This window comes from Aedes albopictus, chromosome 2 (assembly GCF_035046485.1).
Source record: "Aedes albopictus strain Foshan chromosome 2, AalbF5, whole genome shotgun sequence".
NCBI classification, from domain to species: Eukaryota; Metazoa; Arthropoda; class Insecta; order Diptera; family Culicidae; genus Aedes; species Aedes albopictus.
Genome location: NC_085137.1, coordinates 201177979 through 201198294, shown reverse-complemented (window position 1 = coordinate 201198294; position 20316 = coordinate 201177979). Strand labels below are relative to the sequence as shown.

The 20316-nt window shown below is 38.1% G+C and overlaps 1 protein-coding gene across 1 annotated transcript; it reads right to left on the bottom strand.

The window, feature by feature from the left end:
• Nucleotides 1–7546: 7546 nt before the first annotated feature.
• On the bottom strand, nucleotides 7547–19368 carry LOC115264910 (zinc finger protein 431). The gene is made up of 8 exons (XM_029868975.2): nucleotides 18930–19368; nucleotides 18573–18865; nucleotides 10095–10311; nucleotides 9924–10035; nucleotides 9765–9860; nucleotides 9374–9705; nucleotides 9028–9302; nucleotides 7547–8645 (listed from the first exon to the last, which is right to left on the bottom strand). The coding sequence occupies exons 1-8, from the start codon at nucleotides 19056–19058 to the stop codon at nucleotides 7622–7624; spliced, it is 2478 nt and encodes an 825-aa protein (XP_029724835.2). The 5' UTR covers nucleotides 19059–19368; the 3' UTR covers nucleotides 7547–7621.
• Between the last annotated feature and the right edge of the window lie 948 nt (nucleotides 19369–20316).

The following is a 20316-nucleotide window of genomic DNA, read 5'->3' as shown; positions in this document are numbered from 1 at the left end:
GTCACACCTATCCGTGGTTACCCATTGCTCAAATGATAACTGATCAATATATTTTTCTTCAAACTCACCGAATAAAGTATTTTCCAATAATGAAGAATCTGGACAATCCGAACAAGATCGTAGATAGCAATTTGATGTTGTATTTTCACACAAAAGACTACCAGTTAACATTTTAATATCCTTTGTTAAATTTATTCTTTTCAAACTATGTAAAATAAGGTTAATATTCTCATGGGTTGTGCACACACAAACATTATGTGTTCCTGAATTGGAAAGAAGCTTGCATTGCCTTGGCCGAAGGCTTGCAAATGAGGAAAAACCTACTTTAATATTATTGTGAATTTCCTTGAAGCGTGTGTAAGCTTCTTTCAATGTCGTCATCATTAATTGTTTTTGGATTGCTTGACGCTTTCCATCTTGTTTTACTGATACATAATCTTTCTGGCCAGGCATAGCTCGACTTACTTCATCATCTTCAAAATATTGAACTACTATTTATTTTGCCTCGTCTGTTAACGCATTACTAGACCTAGTATTTTTGGTTGAAAGACAGTTATTCTTAAATAGTTTTGCCTCTTTTACTGTATATCTATTGGTTTCGAACTCATCAATGGCATCTTGAATAGACCACGAACTTGGCAGCATCGACAAAATCAATAATTTTTCTTTCCTTGTCGTGGCTGGATTCGAGAACCTTTCCTTCATATTCATAATTACCTCATCGTAGTCTGTATTTTCCACATCCTCAGGTCCTAATTTGAAGAGGTTTCTACGTACAGCTTCGTTTATTTCACGGTATTTTTTCTCTGATCGTACTCCTGTCGAGACCTTCGTGAGAGATCTTCTGAAAAAAAAAATGCGTGTTGAAACTCCTAGAGGCATCCCCGAATCTCTGAAGGAACTACTGGAGACATCTTTGAAGAAACTCCTGAAGGAATCTCTTAAGGAACTTCTGAAAAAATTATTTGATTGGAATTTTAGAGAAATCTTCGAAAGAGTTTTAGTATTTTATCTCAACTTAATGTTAACAAAATTTTGTTCGCACCCTGATCACCGGCGTGAAAAATGAAAATCGTCGGCGTGACAAACATCAGCGTATGGCGCGCCGCCGATATCGGCGTCGGCGTCGGCGTGGGGCAAAAACTGTCGGCGGCGGCGGCGTGGCGCGGCGGCGCACAGGTCTAGTTGGTTAGAGGAGAATCCAGATGGTTGTGGACATATTGAATAATACTCCGAATAAAAAAACCTGGTTCCAGGTTTCCGGAACATCCGAAATTGTAGCCAATATGTCCAAAACTTCGAATTCTACTCTAATATACTTGTTTTGCAAAATCATGAAGACTGATATGTCGCAAACCGTGTTGCATAACTGTTTGGGGAAATGGCCACTTCCCTGGATGGTTCCAGATTCCCGGAACATCCGAAATTGTGGCCAATACGTCCAAAAAGCTCTGAATTCTACTCTAACATATTTGTTTTGCAAAATCATGAAGATTGATATGTCGCAAGCCATGTTTCATAACAATTTGGAAAATGGCCACTTCCCCGGGTGGTTCCAGGTTCCCGGAACATACGGAATTGTGGCCAATATGTCCAAAAACCTCCAAATTCTCCTCTAACATACTTGTTTTGCAAAATCATGAAGATTGATATGTCGCATGCCTTGTTTCATAACTGTTTGAGAAATGGCCACTTCCTCGGGTGGTTCCAGGTTCCCGGAACATACAGAATTGTGGCCAATATATCCAAAAACCTCTAAATTTTCTTCTAACATACTTCATTTACAAAATCATGAAGATTGATGTGTCGCAAGCCATGTTTCATAACTGTTTGGAAAATGGCCACTTCCCCGGGTGGTTCCAGGTTCCCGGAACATCCGGAATTGTGACCAATATTTCCAAAAACCTCTAAATTCTTCTCTAACATACTTGTTTTGCAAAATCATGAAGATTGATATGTCGCATGCCATGTTTCAAAACTGTTTGGAAAATGGCCACTTCCTCGGGTGGTTCCAGGTTCCCGGAACATCCGGAATTGTGACCAATATTTCCAAAAACATTTAAATTCTCCTCTAACAAACTTGTTTTGCAAAATCATGAAGATTGATATGTCGCATGCCATGTTTCAAAACTGTTTGGAAAATGGCCACTTCCTCGGGTGATTCCAGGTTCCCGGAACATACAGAATAGTGGCCAATATATCCAAAAACCTCTAAATTCTCTTCTAACATACTTTATTTACAAAATCATGAAGATTGATGTGTCGCAAGCCTTGTTTCATAACAATTTGGAAAATGGCCACTTCCCCGGGTGGTTCCAGGTTCCCGAAACATACGGAATTGTGGCCAATATGCCCAAAAACCTCCAATTTCTCCTCTAACATACTTGTTTTGCAAAATCATGAAGATTGATATGTCGCATGCCTTGTTTCATAATTGTTTGGAAAATGGCCACTTCCCCAAATGGTCCCAGGTTCCCGGAACATCCGGAATGGTGGCGAATATGTCCAAAATCATCTAAATTCTCCTCTGCCATACTTGTTTTGCAAAATCATGAAGGTTGATATGTCGCAAGCCTTGTTTCATAACTGTTTGAGAAATGGCCACTTCCTCGGGTGGTTCCAGGTTCCCGGAACATACGGAATTGTGGCCAATATATCCAAAAACCTCTAAATTCTCCTCTAACATACTTCATTTGCAAAATCATGAAGATTGATATGTCGCAAGCCATGATTCATAACTGTTTGGAAAATGGCCACTTCCCCGGGTGGTTCCAGGTTCCCGGAACATCCAGGATGGCGGCCAATATGTCTAAAAACCTCTGAATTCTACTCTAACATACTTTTTTGGCAAAAACATGAAGATTGATATGTCGCAAGCCATGTTTCATAACTGTTTGGAAAATGGCCTTTTCCCCGGATGGTCTCACGTTCCCGGAACATCCGGAATGACGGCCAATATGTCGAAAAAACCTTTGAATATTCCTTCAATATACTTAGTATACAAAATTATGAAGAATGAATCATGACAAGCCTGTTTTTAGAATTATGCGAGAAAAAATGTCATGTGTAGGGAACGTTTAAGAAGTGTCCTCCGAACGCACCCCAAACGCGACCCGGAACATCCGGAACCAAAACCAGACAATCCCAATGTACTCAAACTATGCGTCTGTAATAATATAAAGATAATTGAACATGTTTGCAATCATATTGCATGTGTTTTTTACAAGTAATCAGTGGTTAAAAGGAAGTTGGTCCATTTTTGACCCGATTTGACCCATATAACCCCTTCAATAACTCAGACCCCAAGGACCAAAATACCATTTTAATATTTTTCCATACAACTAGAGATGTAGCGCGATCTTCGTACAAAATCTCGTAAAAATCGGTTGGAAAATGAAGTCACAGTGATTTTTTGAAATTAAATTCCCAACTAGGACCGAAACGGGTTAACTCGATATAACTTTAAAATTGTCAAACTTATCGCAGTTTTTTCGAAAGATTATTGAATTTTCTATCAAATGGCATCTTTGAATCGATTGGTTTTGTTAAACAACTAAGTTTTCTAGATCAAAAGAGCTCAAAATAGTGTAATTTAATTTGTTTTTGTAAATTATCTAATCTAATCTAATCTAATACAAACGCAGCCAGTACGAGAAAGCATCCTGGAAAGTAATCGGGTTAGATCATGCCCGATTACTTTTCTTGTCAATATTGAGGCTTGCAGCATATCAAAGATATGACACAAGCGTCAAAGCGGCCAGGCCTACTGCGTTGTATTTGCCGCAAAGATGATTCTTTGAAGTACCTCGAGTTTTGAACGGTTGTTCTTTCGTCGAAGTAATTCTCAAATCTACAGGGGAGGAAGGATGCGTGGACATACCGTACCAAACGCTCCAGATTGTATAAGGTTAATATGGTTAAAATATATGTAAATGTGTCATATTGGATGATATATAATGTAAATTGGAAAGGTCTCACCCATTTATTGAGCAGCTTCGTAATACAACGTCGATCCTAGAATTCGTTCAATCAGGAATCCGCTGCGACACTGCTGTCACTATAGAAACATTCAAAAAGTAACTACAACTCACACAATTTGTCATCGACAGACCATATTCCGTTTGCGTTCACTTTCAAACTTAACCCTCTAATACCCAAATTTTTGATTTTGATCTAAATATCATTTTTCGTCATCTAAAATCGATTTAAGCATGTTTTGGAAGATGATTCTTTTTAATTCTCGATTTCGTGAATTTCGGTTTTTGATTTTTCTTATTTTTATTTTTGAACATCCCCACACTTTTATATTTTTCCCGGAAGCCTATTTGGGGTACGGATTTTTTTAGACGAAAACATTTTAAGATTTTATGATAATAGTTGAAATATTTTTATTTTAAATTTTTTTCATGGAAAATTTTATTTTCCGAGTAATTTTAAGGAAAATAATTTTAGAGTGTATTCGACTCCCTTAAGCTATTGAACTAAGATAGAATGATTAGGGAAAAATTTAAAATCTGTTAATTGTGGCGATTCAATACAAAATAAACAATGACTTCTAAAAGGTGACCAAAACATATTTTTTTCAATGATTTTTAAAAAATGTAAATGCGCTTTAAAATACACCAAAAACCATTTTGAGATATACAGAACAGTCCTTTATATCAGCCAAAAATATAAAAATTTTGATTTTCCACGAAACAAAAATTACAAAAATGCTCAAACTATACCCCGTCTAAAGGCGGGGTTGGGTATTAGAGGGTTAACTTATTTGAATACAAGGTTTTCTTTATTCAAAACACGCGAACTTTTCATCTAGTTCACATTATGAATGACACTTGCTTTGGCGTAATATGTGAAAGCCAATAGGAAAACAAATTGTGCAGCATCACCGCAGGGGGAAACTGATTTTCGTCAGCCAAAACTGTTACAGCTCGAGTATCACGATATAGAAGCGCCAGCCAAACCCAAAGAAATCAATCATATCTTTTGAGGCGCTAAAACATTTCTTCATAAGTTTTGTAATTTTTTCAATAAGATCTTGCACTTTTCATTATTTCACCAGAGGAATCCAAACTCAAACATATTCTTCAAACGTTCTTGCACACTAAAACTTCCCGGCTGCTCACGGGTAGACGACGCACTAACAAACCGACGGTACCGCGATCAAACCGACATGAAAAAGGTGGCCTCCGGCTACTGATTAGTAGCATCGTCACTGCAAATCACACTCCAATCACTTTGCAAACGCTTCTCAATGGGAAACTATCCGGAAGGCATAGCGCCACTATTAACGATTCGGCCGGCTAATTAAAAACAACGCGGAGGCGAAAAACGCGTGACAGAAAATTTTAAAGCACCCGCCCGCGCGCACGGCTTCTAATTTGTTTTTGTAAATTATCTTTGAAAAAATGCGTAATAATTTGAAATTCTTTCTTTGACAAAGTTGTGGTTCCTGTTTCACTCTACAATTCGTACTTTGACGTCAAACTTCTATCTCTTATCGTTTTCTTGCAATTTTGATTTAAACATCGAATTTCAGATCATAAATTTGCAACTGTCAAAGGTAAGCACTTTTTCGCGCACTGTGCCTCACATTTAAATCGAATTTGCAAGAAAACGACAAGAGCTAGAAGTTTAGTATCCCCTTTCTTTCCCACAAAGTTTTTGACATTTAAAAATAGATAAAATGATTTCTAAAAAAATCACCAGAACAAAATATCGTTAGGAATGAAAAATTTGATTTTTTGGGTGGATCATTGGAAAGATGGATGCACTGAAGGCAATATATACATTTTGTTTTTTATTTGTACACACTGCAGTTTTTACGCGGTCCGTCCTAAAAAAAACGCGTTATTTCAAAAACCGTCGTAAAAAAATCTGCTTTTTTTTTCAAAAACACGCGTAAAATATTTTTTTCTTTTTTTTATCTGTATTAACGAGATTTTTAACCCTACACACCAAAATTTTTGAAATGCTTCCAGCACGCCAAAAATCAGCAAAAGAATTTGCTGAATTTCAGCAACATTTTTGCTGAATTTCAGCACAACTTTGCTGATCAACTGTCAAAACTGCTGGATGGTTCAGCAAGTTGAAAAATAATTGCTGATACTACAAGTTTACAAAATAAAACGAAAGTCGTGAACTTCTGTCCACGACCAAAATTTTTTAAGCACAATTTAGTGCTGATTTCGAAACCGACCTTCAAAAAATTTAAAGTAGAACAGTTTTTGAGTTTAAGCTCAATATCGAGTTTTGTAACTTTTCAAAATATGTAATTTACTAAAATTCAAATATATTGCGTTTTGTTCAACCAATTTTTAATCTTTTTCCATAAATTAAAAGCTGAATACAATACCATTCGATCATCTGAATGCAGGTTTTGCGTCAGATTGATGAAATTCAAGATATTGGCGAGTTTTAGGGACGATCTTCTTAAATTTTAGCAAAATTCCCAAAATTTTTTGAAGAAATGTATTTTTTTCAATGAGAAAATCCAACTAAAAAATTCTTTCTCGAGGTTTATTTGACATATCATATGTAGGCGAGTTACAGTAAAAATTTCAGCTCAATCGGAGCATTGATTACGGAGAATGAGATGTTTGAAGTGAGCGACTCTGCTTAAAAATAGAACAAAAATCGATTTCAAATCATCAGCCTTGTATGGAAAGTCGAAAAAATCTCCGCTCTACTGTAATTTTTTTCCTTCGCGTTTTCGAACTCAGGGCATGATTATACACCAAAAATGATCATCAGCTTACCGAGTTCAAAAATGCTGTAAACTAGTGTACTCAGTAATTTGTATTGCTGAATGCAATCAGCACGCCAAAAATCAGCAAAGTTTGCTGATTACCAGCAAAAATATTTTGCAGTGTAGGCTAGTTCATCTCGGGACCCACGCTTTACTTCCCTTCCGAAGGAAGAACCCACATTTTGTGAGTATATCGGGAGTGGGATTCGATCCCAGGTCCTCGGCGAACCATCACACCAGGTTACCGCTCCACGCGTAAAATGGTTAGGACCACATCTAACGTGACTTGATTTTTTTACGACGTTTTTTTTTAAATAACGCGGTTTTTTACGACGGTTTTTGAAATAACATGTTTTTTTTACGCGGGACCATTACCATTATCTCGAGATTCTTATCTAGCCCTTCTGTAAAACTTAATGAAACTTGTCGGACTTCTTGCAGTTATCATAAGGGGCTGTTCATAAACCACGTGGACCAAATTTTGGCCAGAGAGGGTTAACACTGCAAAAATATCCATCATGGGTCTTGATTATTTAAAAAATGGTGTCTTCGGCAAAGTTGTTTGGCAGGTCATTTGATGCGAGATTCCACTACGAGACGGTGCTTGCAACGACATTTTGAATAGCAATTTTTCCAAAAGTATTCTAAGCTGTCACTTTTTTCTTCCCAAACATGTTATAGTCGAGAAAAACGTTTTTCATCGCCAAAACAACCTCACCAATTTCTAAGGCCAGTGTTTTTCCAGATTTCAGTTTGAATGCTTTACATTTTCTTTCCAAAACAAAATACTAATCGAAATAATAGAATTGGTTATTTTATTACAATTCCTTTCTTATACAAAACTAACAAACTAATGTAATATTATATCATACATTAATCTACGACCTCATACTTCGGAAAAGGAATCACATAACCCTCGGGCAGCTCATGGTAGCCTTCCGGGCCTGAAACGCGCGAAACATTCGGTACCATCCCGCACGTGTCCTTGTGGGACCGTTTGTGGGCTTGCAGATTCGACACACAGGTAAACCGTTGTGCACATCCGGAGCACATGAAACGTTTGATCCCCGTGTGGGAAGAACGATGCGTTGACAGGGACTCACGATGGGCAAAGGATTTGGGACAGAATTCACAGTGGAATGGTTTCTCACCTGTATGTTGCCGCTCGTGAACCTTTACCTGTCCTTTGGTACGATAGGATTTACCGCAATATTGACAAGAGTAGGGAAGTTCATCGGTGTGCAAAGTGTAATGGTTCTTCAGCGACGAAGCAGTGTGGAAATTTTTCAAGCAAACCTCGCATTGATATAACGGGTTGCGTCCACAATTTGAACGCTCATGGTCAGAAACTGCTGCCCTAGAGGAGAAACTTTTACCACATGTTGGGCAAACGTAATGATACTTTTTAACGATTTTTGTTCCCACGTGCTGTTGGTTGCGATGTCTAACGAGCTTCTCGTGCTCGCGGAATACGATGTCGCACTCGTAGCATAGCAACCGCTCCGGATGTTCCATCCTCCCATGATACAGCACTTCCTCCTCGGTTTCAAAATGGATCGCACAACATTGACACTTGTGTATGAGTCGCCCGTCTGGGCCGTGCAGTTCCACATGCTTCTCGAGAGCCTTCTCGTTGGCGTACATGCGCTCGCAGAACCGACACTGGTACTTCCTTTCCCGAGTGTAGTCCCTATCGTATTGCAAGGTCTTCAGCAACTCTTTCAGCACAATACCATGGTCTCGCTCCAGATGCTTACCGGCGAGGTACGGACTAACGTACTGGATCGGACAGTGGTTACAGCGATAGCAATCGACAGAGATTGTCGTAACACTTTCCTCGTAGATGGCTCGTTGCGATTCGATTTCACGTTTCTGGTGATCAAGATCTAGTACAACTCTGAAAATATCGAAAAAGAGAGAAAACCATTTTTTAGCATGTAGTAACACACAATAGAGAAAAATCTCGTTTTAAGCCTTCCTTTAAGACGACCGTGAATTATATCAACAGACTTTGTAATTGTTTTTGTCAAAACGTGCCAAAATATAAAATATACAAGGATAAGGACGGGAGCCTCTTGAGGTGATCAAAAGGTGGAAGAAGTATTTCGATGAACACCTGAATAATGTGGGGAGTCCCGACATGGAGCCCGGAAAAGTTGTATGTAATATTTAGTCTTGTTCTATCATGTACCCTAAATCCTTTTTTAAACATACCAAGAAATTAAGCAATGATTAACCAAGTTGCCTCATGCATGATTTTTCCATTCCATTTTACTTACACTTTGTCTGGATCGAACGGCGGCGGTGGCGGTTTCTTGGGGCGGCCGCGACGTCTTTTTTCGGTTATCACCGGTGGTTTTTCCGAAAATGTACGTCTTATACCCTTCGAATCGTAAACAGGCTTCGGCTCGTCTTCCTCCAGGTCTAGATATTCATCTGCCTCTATAACGGTCTCATACAAAATTTCTTGAGCTACGTCTTCAACGACTTTGTACGCATCCTGATCATCATCTTCTTCGACTTTGACCTCGACAACATCGATCACTTCAGATGCCTATTAGAGGGAAAAGAATACATGACGATTATGCTACAATTCAAAAGTGTCGTACGCCAATCGCTGCTTACCTCAGGTCTAGAGTTGCTGGAGTCGTCGAACATGTCATCTTCATTACTGCTGTATTCAACTTTCATGTTAACCAATTTCTGTTGCGGTTCAGATGTTTTCCGCACCTTGGGTGTAGTAACTTTAGCATGTGATGGCTCAGCTTTAGGCTTGACTTCGTAGTATGCAGAATCACTGTTTTCGTGTTTTTCAACTGCAAGCTTCCGTTTTTTGATCACTGGCTTCACGTCCTCACTGTCCTCTGCGGTATTTGAACGATTACGTGGTCTGGGTGGTCCCGAACGTTGAAGAACCTTGCTGACGTACACCTGACGATCAGTAAGATTTGGCATGGCTGTAAAAAATAGGACATTTGTAATGAATTTGGTTCTGAAGCTTGTAGGAAGTATTTACTCTTGATGTTCGGTCTCGGTACAATTTTGTTTGTCAGGCAATGTTGTGGTAATCCACACGTATCCGGTCTAGCTCGTCGATGTTTGAGAAGGTTACCTATCGAGTTATTGTGGAAAAATTAGTAAAATGAAAAACAAGTGATAATGTTTTGTATATTACCAATGCATGAAAAGCGACTTTCACAGTAGCTGCAGTGATAGGGCTTAATACCGCTGTGTGTCGTAGAGTGCGTGATCAAACTCTCTCTATGGGCGAACGCTTTGTCGCATTGCTAGATACAAATGAAAACAATTATCAAATTCGTATTTTCTGATAAGTATGAATACTTACATTACACTTGTATGGTTTCTCTCCGGTATGCATTCTTTCGTGCACTTTAAGTTGACCCTTATTCAGGAAGCTCGCACCACAATAGTTGCACAGATGGCTCTTCTCTCCCGCGTGCTTGATCATGTGGGCATTTAGCGATGCTAGGGTCAGATAGAGTAAATTACATTCGCTGCATTTGTGCTTCTTTTCCGTTCCACATTTCGATTCGATGTGAACTCTGAAAAAAAAACGAAACAAAAATGATTACCTATAGGTACCTATAATAGCCTGTGCAGCCTTTTATGCTGTCTTGTTCTCTCCTATAGGAAATTTGACGTTAATTGAGGTCCCCGTCTTCAAAAATTACGAAGGAGTGAAAAAGATAGCACAAACTGGTGCACAGGCTAATTATATTCAGATCTCTGCGTTTATCGTGAACTCTTATACCTAAATATTGTGCTTTCACAAATATCCATCTCCGAACATGTTTATACCGACTAAGGGCCGATTTCTTCACCTATCTGGCTTAACGACGCAAGCCTGGTTTATCTTAAACCACACTTAAAGTTAAGCCAAATTATTAAGCCAGGTTTAAATATTTGAATTTCTTCACACCGGCTTAGCAAATGAAGGCGATGGCTTACGCTAAGCCAAGCTTAACGAAATTTCCCATATCATTCCAGTGACTTTCCAATGGAAACGTCAAATTAAGCCGCCGATATTTTGAAATGCCCGTTATATGCAGTATGGAATAACAACAACAAAACATTCGCTGAAATTTTAGCAGGAAAAGCAGAATCGCTCGGTAAATTGTTCGGATGCAGAAGAAAATTAACAATGATGAGCTACCTAGACTATTTTACCCAACGCTAGTATCGAAGATCTTCGATTTAGTACCTACTCCATATGATCGTTCCACGACATTTGGTGTTCGAATTTGCCTTTTATTGTACAAAGTTAGAGTGCCACATTGCAGAAAAGGCGTTGCAATGTTGATTTTATGTTTTGATATCCATTATCGACCTGTTAGAGTTGCATTTCGATCAAGATTTCGATTGTGAGCTTTTGAAAATGTGTTGGTCGTGAGATCCTCTAGAGTCCAAACCATTTTTCGAATATGATTAACATTTAAAACTGTGTACATTCAATGAAAGTTTAAGTTCAACTAGAAACTGAAATCCTTTTATAGAAACAATAGGAAACAGTTGATTCCACTTTTGTTCCGTTCGTTGTTATTTTTTAATACTTTGTTTTAAAAATGTTTAGATTCCGTTTATAAATTACGTAACGCTCTAAAGAAAAGGAAAATTTGATCGTACGTTACGGCTCATACAAAAGATTTAGGATTTTAATATACAATGCGTTAATACGATGCACGCCGCCTTGTATTAAAATATAAAACGGAACGTTTTTTGCAGTGCTGAAAAGGTAATTTCGACCTATCTAGATTCAATGTCATCGAATATCTTCGAAAAAGGCAATTAATATTCATCATGAAAAAATGGGATTACATGTGTGGTGTAAAAATGTAGTATTGCAACGAGTTGCAAAACATTTTTGCAATGAAAAACAAACCAATTTTCATCAGTATTGCTAATTTAGAGATAAATTTCCGTTTTACGGAAGAATTAAAAAGCTACCGCAGCTGTCAGATACTGATTTTCACTGAGTTATCATCAAACGGCTCAAAGATGCCTTGGATACGACGCCGATGATCATTGTTTGTTGTTGCTTCCCAGAGCAATTCACATTGCAAGCATACTTTGATTAGACCATCTGTTTCAATGATATGATGATTTTCAGGGCTGCGGTAGGACTTTGACAGCTGCGGTAGAACTCGGCGGCTACCGCAAAGTGGAAATTTTTCAAAAAATCCGCAATACCATCGTGCTTTGCGTTGTTTCGGTGGGAACGGTCATGTGTTCCATCATACCTGCCACTAAATTTTAATCAAGCAAGCTGCAACCGAAATCAGTTGCATTACGAATCATATTGTGAAGACGAAGCAACCCGGCGCAACCGTTTGCGTCAACAAGGCAACCGCCTTAGGCTTCCCTAGCTACCCTTAGTTACTAAGATTGTTATTTTTTCCTAACAATTAGTCTGAAACTGTTCTTCAAATAAACTAGACGTAATATTCGAAGCTCTGCCTACCTTCACTTATAAAATATTGCAATTGTTTGATATAGTACGAAAAACTAGTCCGTTGTGATACATCAACTATACATCAAATTTCATAGTGCTGAGTTGCAAAAGGATATTTAAAATCCTTTTGCGTCATTTTTAAATAGGGAAACTTACGTATTTTCGGCAGTTTTGTTTTCTTCGTCATGGGAGGTTTGTTGAAACCTATTGAACTCAAAGCTAACCTTAAATCCTTCCAAAGTAAGCTGAATGATATGACCATGGCGCCCATGACGAACACGAAAACAAAGCTGCCGATAATATCCAACGTCGCCCTATTAGGTATTCAAAATAAGTCACGTTTAGAAGTACACCACGAATAATACTTTTTATTTTTAGAATTATAAGTCTAACTGTTCAATAATCGATGGGCTAAACGTGCTTTGAACTAAGTTTTTATAAGAAATCAGTGTATAATTCTTAGAAGTATATTTTAGGGTCATACTAAGTTTGTTCGTTAAAAAAATAATATCTCTTAAACCATAAGAGACAAAAATATGTTTATTTTGACCTGAAATTATGAAAGGACTGGATTAAAATAAAAAGAAACTTCAATGCTAACGAATGTACTTTCGACTTTCTCATCAGGAAGAAAAATTTCCAAAACTGTCAATACGGTGCCTTTTTGAAGACTTTCAATCTTATGTAAAAGCTTGATTGTCCCCAAAAACCGATGTCGAATATTTTATATTAACGACGCGCCAGCTGTAGATAATTATTTTCTTTATTACCGCTCCCATCCGTATCCAAACGTTTTACAATTCCTAAGTGAACATGTTTTTTTTCTTTAATATTTTCTGCTGTTCAAAAATTTATCCATGAAGCAAGTGAAAAAAACCCAAACTCTACAATTTGCCGCTTAAGCCTGGCTTAGCGCTGCTAAGCCACCTCAGAGCACCGCTTAAAATAAGCCACACTTAACGTAAACCGTAGCTTTATTAAACCTGGTTTAGTGGTTAAGCCGAGGTGAAGAAATCGAAAAAAAGTTAAGCCCGGCTTAAAATTTTGCTAAGCCTGGTTTAAAATTTAAGCCCGGATGAAGAAATCGGCCCTAATAAACATTATTTTTATGACGGTGAGCGGCTACTAGTACACTGACGGAAATTTGTTAGGTTTTTCTTTAAGTTGTCAGTTATTGGTCGCCAGACTATTCCTCAAAGCTTTCTAACAAACTTTTTTTCAACATGTCTTATGACTTCCTCACCGAGAATTGTAATGTATCTTGACGTGTACTCAGCTGATTGAATTCCAAAATGTGTAGCGAATTCCATAAAAAGGTTATTGTAATGCGTCGGCATTTGTGTGATAAATTATTTCCAGTTTTGTCATGGTAAAATCAGAACTAGTAAGCCAAGGTTCTCCGATTTCAGTGCCCCTTCACAATTACATTCTCATAGATGGATTCCTGGAGGAATTGATTGATTGATTTGTCTTTATTTCAGAGACTTTCAGCCCTTGGCTGATTCGTTTCTTAACCTGGAGGAATCTCTGAGGGAATCGCAATTGTAATTGAGCAATTCCTGAAGGAAGTTTCAGCAGTTTCTTCTGAAAGATTCCAAGTAACAAACTTTATAAGAAATCCCTGTTGAAATTTCTGAAGCAATTCTATGAATATTGAAGAAGTCTGAAAAATATAATTTTTTTTTTATCTTTATTACGACTTTCAGCCCAAGGCTGGTTCGTCTCCAGAGGGTTATGATGAGTCAAAACAGATACAGAGTGTGGAGACTACTTGTTCTTACTAAGTAACCGTTTAATCTTTTTTGCTTGTTTACGGGACATTCGTTCTCTTTTGTCATTCCAAGCTTTAATTGCTTCGAAAGCATCGCTTAAGAATTTCAGAAGGAAATAACACAAATCTGAAGAAAATTCTGAATGAATTCCTGAAAGAATTTCTGAAAAACAGGAATATTTTAAGAATCATTGGTGGATTTTGAAAATAAATCCTGGAGAAAATCTTCAATAAAAATCCTAAACCCTTTTTTATGAATTCTTGGAGGAATTCATAGAGAAATTCCTAGAGGTATGCTTGGAAGAATCTGCATAAAAATTTCTGAAGAAAACCTTGGAGAATTGTATAAGCCATTGTTAAGAGATCCATGGAACAATTTCTGGAAAAAAAATGCCTTGAAGGAATATCTAAAGGAATGTGAAGAAATAATGGGAATTTCCTTAATAATCTATTGTAGAGTTTCTAAAACAATCTTTGAAGAACATTCTATAGAAAGCTTCTGAGCAAATTTTGAAGGAGTTCTGAATGTTTGATTCTCAATGTATCTGTGAATCATTTTCTAAAAAAAATTCATGGAAGATTTTTCAGATGAATGCTTGGCAAAAAAATCTGGAGGAATGTATATGAAAAAAATTGGAAGAAATGAACATTCTAAAGTTTAAAGGAATCACTAGAAGATTTTGTGAAGCATTTTCTGACTGAATTTCTTTAGGCTTTCCTGTATGATTGATTGATTGATTTGTCTTTATTAAAGAGACTCCTGTTTGATTGTTTGAAGTAAATCTACGAAGAGTTTTCAAAAGAGTCCATGAAAGTATTTTTTTAAGAACCCATGGGATATTTTTTTTTTCATAAACTCGTTCAAATAACTATCGAAAAATCTGTGGAAGTTCAGTGTTGCCCCATTATTATATTTTATGGGACTTTTTGGCGCTATATCGGGCTTCGGGTTTCTTTGAAAAACAACCGGTTAGGATAAAAGCCGACGTTTCGAATGTTTATTCATTCAAGCTAAAATGTAAAAGATAAGACGCCACAGGTGGAGCAACGGAATGTGATTTATCGCATCCCCTGCATCGACTGCGACGCTTCCTACATTGGCTTGACGACACAGCAGCTAAAAAATTGCCTCTTTGGACACTGATCACTCATTAATCGGTATACAGAGCTGAAGTCTTCTGATCCACTCGGGGCAATGAGAGGGAGAATTCAAAGGCGGAACTGTCGAAAACAAAGATCGTAGAACAGGACAACCGGTTAGCTTCAAATACTCGAAATGTGTCACATCTGCCTTCTGTGACAACACAACGTTAAATTTTAGAACCGACGAGGGCAATTTAAATGGGAGCGGGACATTTGGCATAACGGTCATTCGGCATAATCGAAATGCATCCTTCTTTATTATGCCAAGTGTCCATTATGTTGAACGACCGTTATGCCAAATGTTTTTATGCCAAGTGACCTTATGCCAAATGACACAGACCCAATTTAATGTATATTAGGGTTTTCTGTACTCAATCGCGGACGAAGGGCGATAATAGACAATGATTTTATGTTCTCTGTTATCTCTTCTTCTCTGTTCCATATTAGTTTTGATATCTCTCATTAAACATTTTGATTCATAACTGTTTGAATATGCGCGGGTGAAAGCTGTGTAAGTTTGTGCTACGTGTTTGACCCATTCAATTGAAATTAGTCACTATGTCCGAATTTTGTTTTATTATTGCATTGTAATTTTGTCAGCCATTCTTAATTCCATGTTCCAAAACTACTTGACATAGAAGTCACTGTTTGGTGTAAGTTATTTATGTAATCTGTATGTTTTATGTTAATTAGTAACTAAAAATGTAAAATTTGTATTATTATTATTTATTTAAGAGGTTTTAACAAAAAGTCATTTGCCTCCGGTGAGATTTGTAGTTTGCCCTGAGGATGAATGAATAAACACTCGAAACGTCAACTTTTAACCTAACCGGTTGTTTTTTTTTTTAAGAAACCAGAAGACCGATATAGCGCCTAAATCCCTAAATCTGATTCTGCCTATGATTTGCTAGGTTTTTCATATGGGACACTTATTTTTTTTTTTTTTTTTTGCTAGGTTTCTAGCTGCACTCTGAATAGAGTTGAAACCTCTACACTAGACCCGAAGATAGAAAAGAGTACGTGATCTTTCAGAAGCAGTTTGCCAGCCGTACGCGGAAAATGATATCCATTAAGACACTGTTGCAACTGACTCAGAAAGTTACGGTAGAAGATTGGAAAGTTTTCAATTGGTCAGTCAGTCAGGATTTGCCTATGTAGTGTTATGGTCACACGGTTTGTGTTTGTCTCCTTGTTTAATTTTGTGGTATGGTTAAATATGTTTTTCTCCTCGTTAAGTCAGTTGTCGTATGTTGTTTTTTTTTTCATCGAATCAATCGAACCCTGTATGTTAAAATATAGTCGATCCTGTGTCAAATTGTTTTCTTGATTTGGCTAATCGTTTTCTACTTGTGTTCATCTCTTGTGTCCTTAAATTGTCATCGGTCCAAAATCCACAGAAACATGTAACTGAACTTCTGAACATCTAAGAGATAATCAAAAATACGCCAAGTTGGTCAGTTGATTGCAATAAAATTTTAAAAAAATAAAGATTTCATGTCAACTTTCATCCTGCTACAAATACTATGAAAAATATTCAAATTCGTTCAATTGTCCTATCGGTCCTACCTAGATAAACCATGTCATTTTCTCAAGCGTAGCCTAGAAATGTCAACCTAGTCATACAAAAGTAACGTTGTTCAGTTAATAAAAAGCAGTCAGCTTTTGTCCAAAATGTCACGTCGAACGCATTGACGTCAACAATGCGTTTAAGTGTTCGCACGTTAGCTTCGAATCTATCAGCACAATTAAGTGCTGCAAATCTCCTTCCCACTATTAATTCTTCGGTCGATTTTTATTGCTTTATTTAAAGAAAATATGACCAACTAACATTCTAAAAATTCGAAAAAGCGACTATGACATTAATAAATTACTAATCAAAATCAACCGAGAAACGTGGGAAATAGAGCCCAAACAACATTTTGAAGTCAGATGGCTGTAAAAGGTTCCAAAACCTGTCACAAATCCTATAATACTTTTATTAGGATTTGTAACGATCATCAAAACCTTCTCAAATCCAACCGACTTGGAACTATTGCTTGGGAATAGACTCTACTGAGCCCCGGCGGTTCCTCCTGTTTATCGAGCATGTCTGATGCATATGATCAGCCATACTCCATCTGCAGCAGCCGGTTCGTGATGAACCGTTGGAGGCGCATTAAAGTGTTAAAAAGGTGATATGTTTCACTAAAGAACACTACATTACAATAATCAAAATGAAACTCCTTCACTTTAATACCGTCAACCCCTGCGAACTTGGCCAGGGAGGTTTTTCATATGGGACACTTATGTGATCATATGCAGTATTAGTTAGCGAAATTTGGAAAGGCATGAAATTAGGTCACCCCACGGTAAATACTACATCGAAATGTTCAAAAGTAGTATCTGCTACAATGTTGAAAAATGATTTTATTCAACCCAAGGCTACTACGTTAGAGTGGATCATATTCCAAAGTAGTAGGGTGGGGCGGGGCAAGATGGGTCGCGGGGCAAGATGGGTCAGTGCCATTTTCAGGCGCATTACTCATGTTTTGATTATGTTAATAATTTTGTTAGATGACCAGCATGAATATACAAAAGTTTAGGGCATTGATAGAAAAAATATTCACTCTCATTGGAAATAAAAAATAAAATAGTTTTTAGCCATTTTTCTTATGCGATACATTTCATATAATCTCTATATAAACGGCCGCGAGGCAAGATGGGTCACCTTCAATTTTGAACGTATTTTTGAAGCATTCAAAAGATAATTATTTTTTATTACAAGACTATCTAATAAATGACTTCAACCAAGCGGAATGAACGCTCAAAATTATAACATAAAATTATGATAATTTTTTAGTGAAAACATCGATTTTCAAGTCGCCTTAGGACCACTCAAATCGTTAAGTTTTTTATATTCCAAATAAATGTATAAAATGTTTACTAGTAGCTCTTGTTTACTCAGTATTGATATGGAGCATATATGAATGCGGAACAAATCTTATATTTTGACGTTTTTCGTTAAGAAAATGTGAATTACTTAAAAGGTGACCCATCTTGCCCCGCCCTTTTTTCACGGCGCAAAATCGATCACTTTTTAAAACTGCTTGTTTAACATCATATTTTGTACCTAATGAACTTTTTATCGACTTTTAGCAAAGCTAACTAGTGTATTAAAGAGTAGCGGACGAATACAAACCAATACGATTAGTATTTACAAAGTTACGGTGATCCATCCTTAGGTGACCCATCTTGCCCCGCCCCACCCTAACTATAAATCACGGTTAGTTACTTTTTATACATGCCAATAGCCCATATGAATAAAGTTGAATAATATGAAACAAACAAAAAGGTTTCAGCAAAATCGTTCTTGATGAAAGGGGAAAAAGGACATCCGGAGAAAAGTAGCTCAATCAGACCGAAAGGGTCAACAAGATTCCATCACAAAATCTAATACTTACTTGAGCTGCGATGTTGACTTGAACTGCTGTCCACAGGTCGGGCATATGTCGTAATCGCAGTCACGTCCTTCGTGCTCCTGCTGGATGTGATCCTTGAAGTCCGTCTCGACGGGAAATTCCGCATGGCATATGCGGCACCTGTAGACGCTGTGTTCGTCGCGCTTGTGTCGACTGCGATCCCACTCGGTGGTAAACGTCTGATAGCACAAGGTGCAAACGAACCCTCCCGGGGGCTCATGGCGCTGCGTATGGCGTAAATAATTTGACTTGTGGAGGAAAACCTGGTCGCATATCTGTTGGTAATGGAAACAGTAAATGGATGGGTAAAGGGGTCCAAAACACGAAAAACTGACTTACCTCACAAGCATAATGTTTACCGTCCAGATCGTCGTCCGAATTCTTCGGCTTTCGAGGCGACTCTTCCGATTTCGACGGTCGACCGCGCTTTTTTATCTGGGGACTGTGCTCCTCCTCTCCGGAACTCATTGTGAATTGTGAACCAACCCTATTTTTCACCCTTGTGTAGCAAAGCAAGCGTCACTTTTAACCTTTTAGAATGCCCACTACAACAATCTTGCCAAAATCAAAGATTTTCACTGCTTTTCAGTTGATTTTTCAACTTTCCCGAACTTTCCCGTATCCGGCAGGTTTTAGTTTACTTTTGGCTGCTGACAAACAACGATTTTTAGGAAGTAATGAGCCAAAATTAATAACACTGTACATTGTGAAAATTTTCAGAATCCATGTTGGCTTGCACACGCGAAGAAAAAGGAGCGAAAGAGCTGGGGCAACACGCGAGCAAGAAAACATCAGCAGCAGCATCAGAAACGATTTCACGCACACTGATGCGCGTAGGTATGTAAACAAGCAAAGGGGGTTCGGTACCGCTCAGTCGAAACACTATCGAAATTGAGCAGTCTCTTTAAAATATTTCCCTTTTTTCTGCCAGGGTTCATTCAAATATTACGTAACGCAAAATTTGACGATTTTAGACCCCCTCTCTCCCCCACGTAACAACTTTTGTATGGGAAATTTTAAAATTTTGTATGAGGCGTAACACAGCGCTAGACCCCCTCCCTTCCTTATTAGCGTTACGTAATATTTGAACGAACCCCAAGCTCTCTGCTCTGCCCACATGAGCCCACATGGACCGCAGCTGATTTAGATTGTCCAAGGTATTTTTAAGGAAGGTACAAGAATATCGGCAATCACAGGATGCGGGGTGAGGTAATCAGCGGGGGGCAAGAGGGTGACAGCTGGCGAGCCAGCGAGCTAGCTGGTTTGTTTACGTGATTTCCCCTCAACTCGTTTCTATAGGGATGTTTATATTAATTGTTGCAAATTAGTGTGTGAAGCTCAAGAACAAGGCAAGTGAACCCGAGAGTGAACCTAAATGTTTATCTCCAGGTACCTTCGTTGTGTACGGTGGAGGGTTGTGATAACACGACTTAAGAAGCATCCAAGGGGGAGTCGCTGAGCACATCTTTACTTGCGCCAATTATTTTCAGTGTGCCACCGGGTATTGAATTGTGCCTCAGTGTGCCCCGAAGTGCCACTGCTTGATGATTCAGATTTTGCTTGGCAACTACCAAGACAACCAACTGTTTGTTTTCATTTTGCAGGTCAAATGCACATGGTTGCCTAGTTTTTTCACCCAAACTCAAGTGTCAAAATTGTGCCTCAGGGTGCCTCGGTGTGCCACACACCGTATAAGACGGTGTGCTTGGCACCTCTTGGCACAATG

Coding starts and splice junctions, on each gene's coding strand:
- LOC115264910 (XM_029868975.2), bottom strand. CDS start 19,058: ATGAGTTCCGGAGAGGAGGAGCACAGTCCCCAGATAAAAAAGCGCGGT. Junction 10,312..18,572: donor AAGTCAACATCGCAGCTCAA/GTAAGTATTAGA, acceptor TTTTTTTTTCAG/AGTTCACATCGAATCGAAAT. Junction 10,036..10,094: donor AGAAACCATACAAGTGTAAT/GTAAGTATTCAT, acceptor ATTTGTATCTAG/CAATGCGACAAAGCGTTCGC.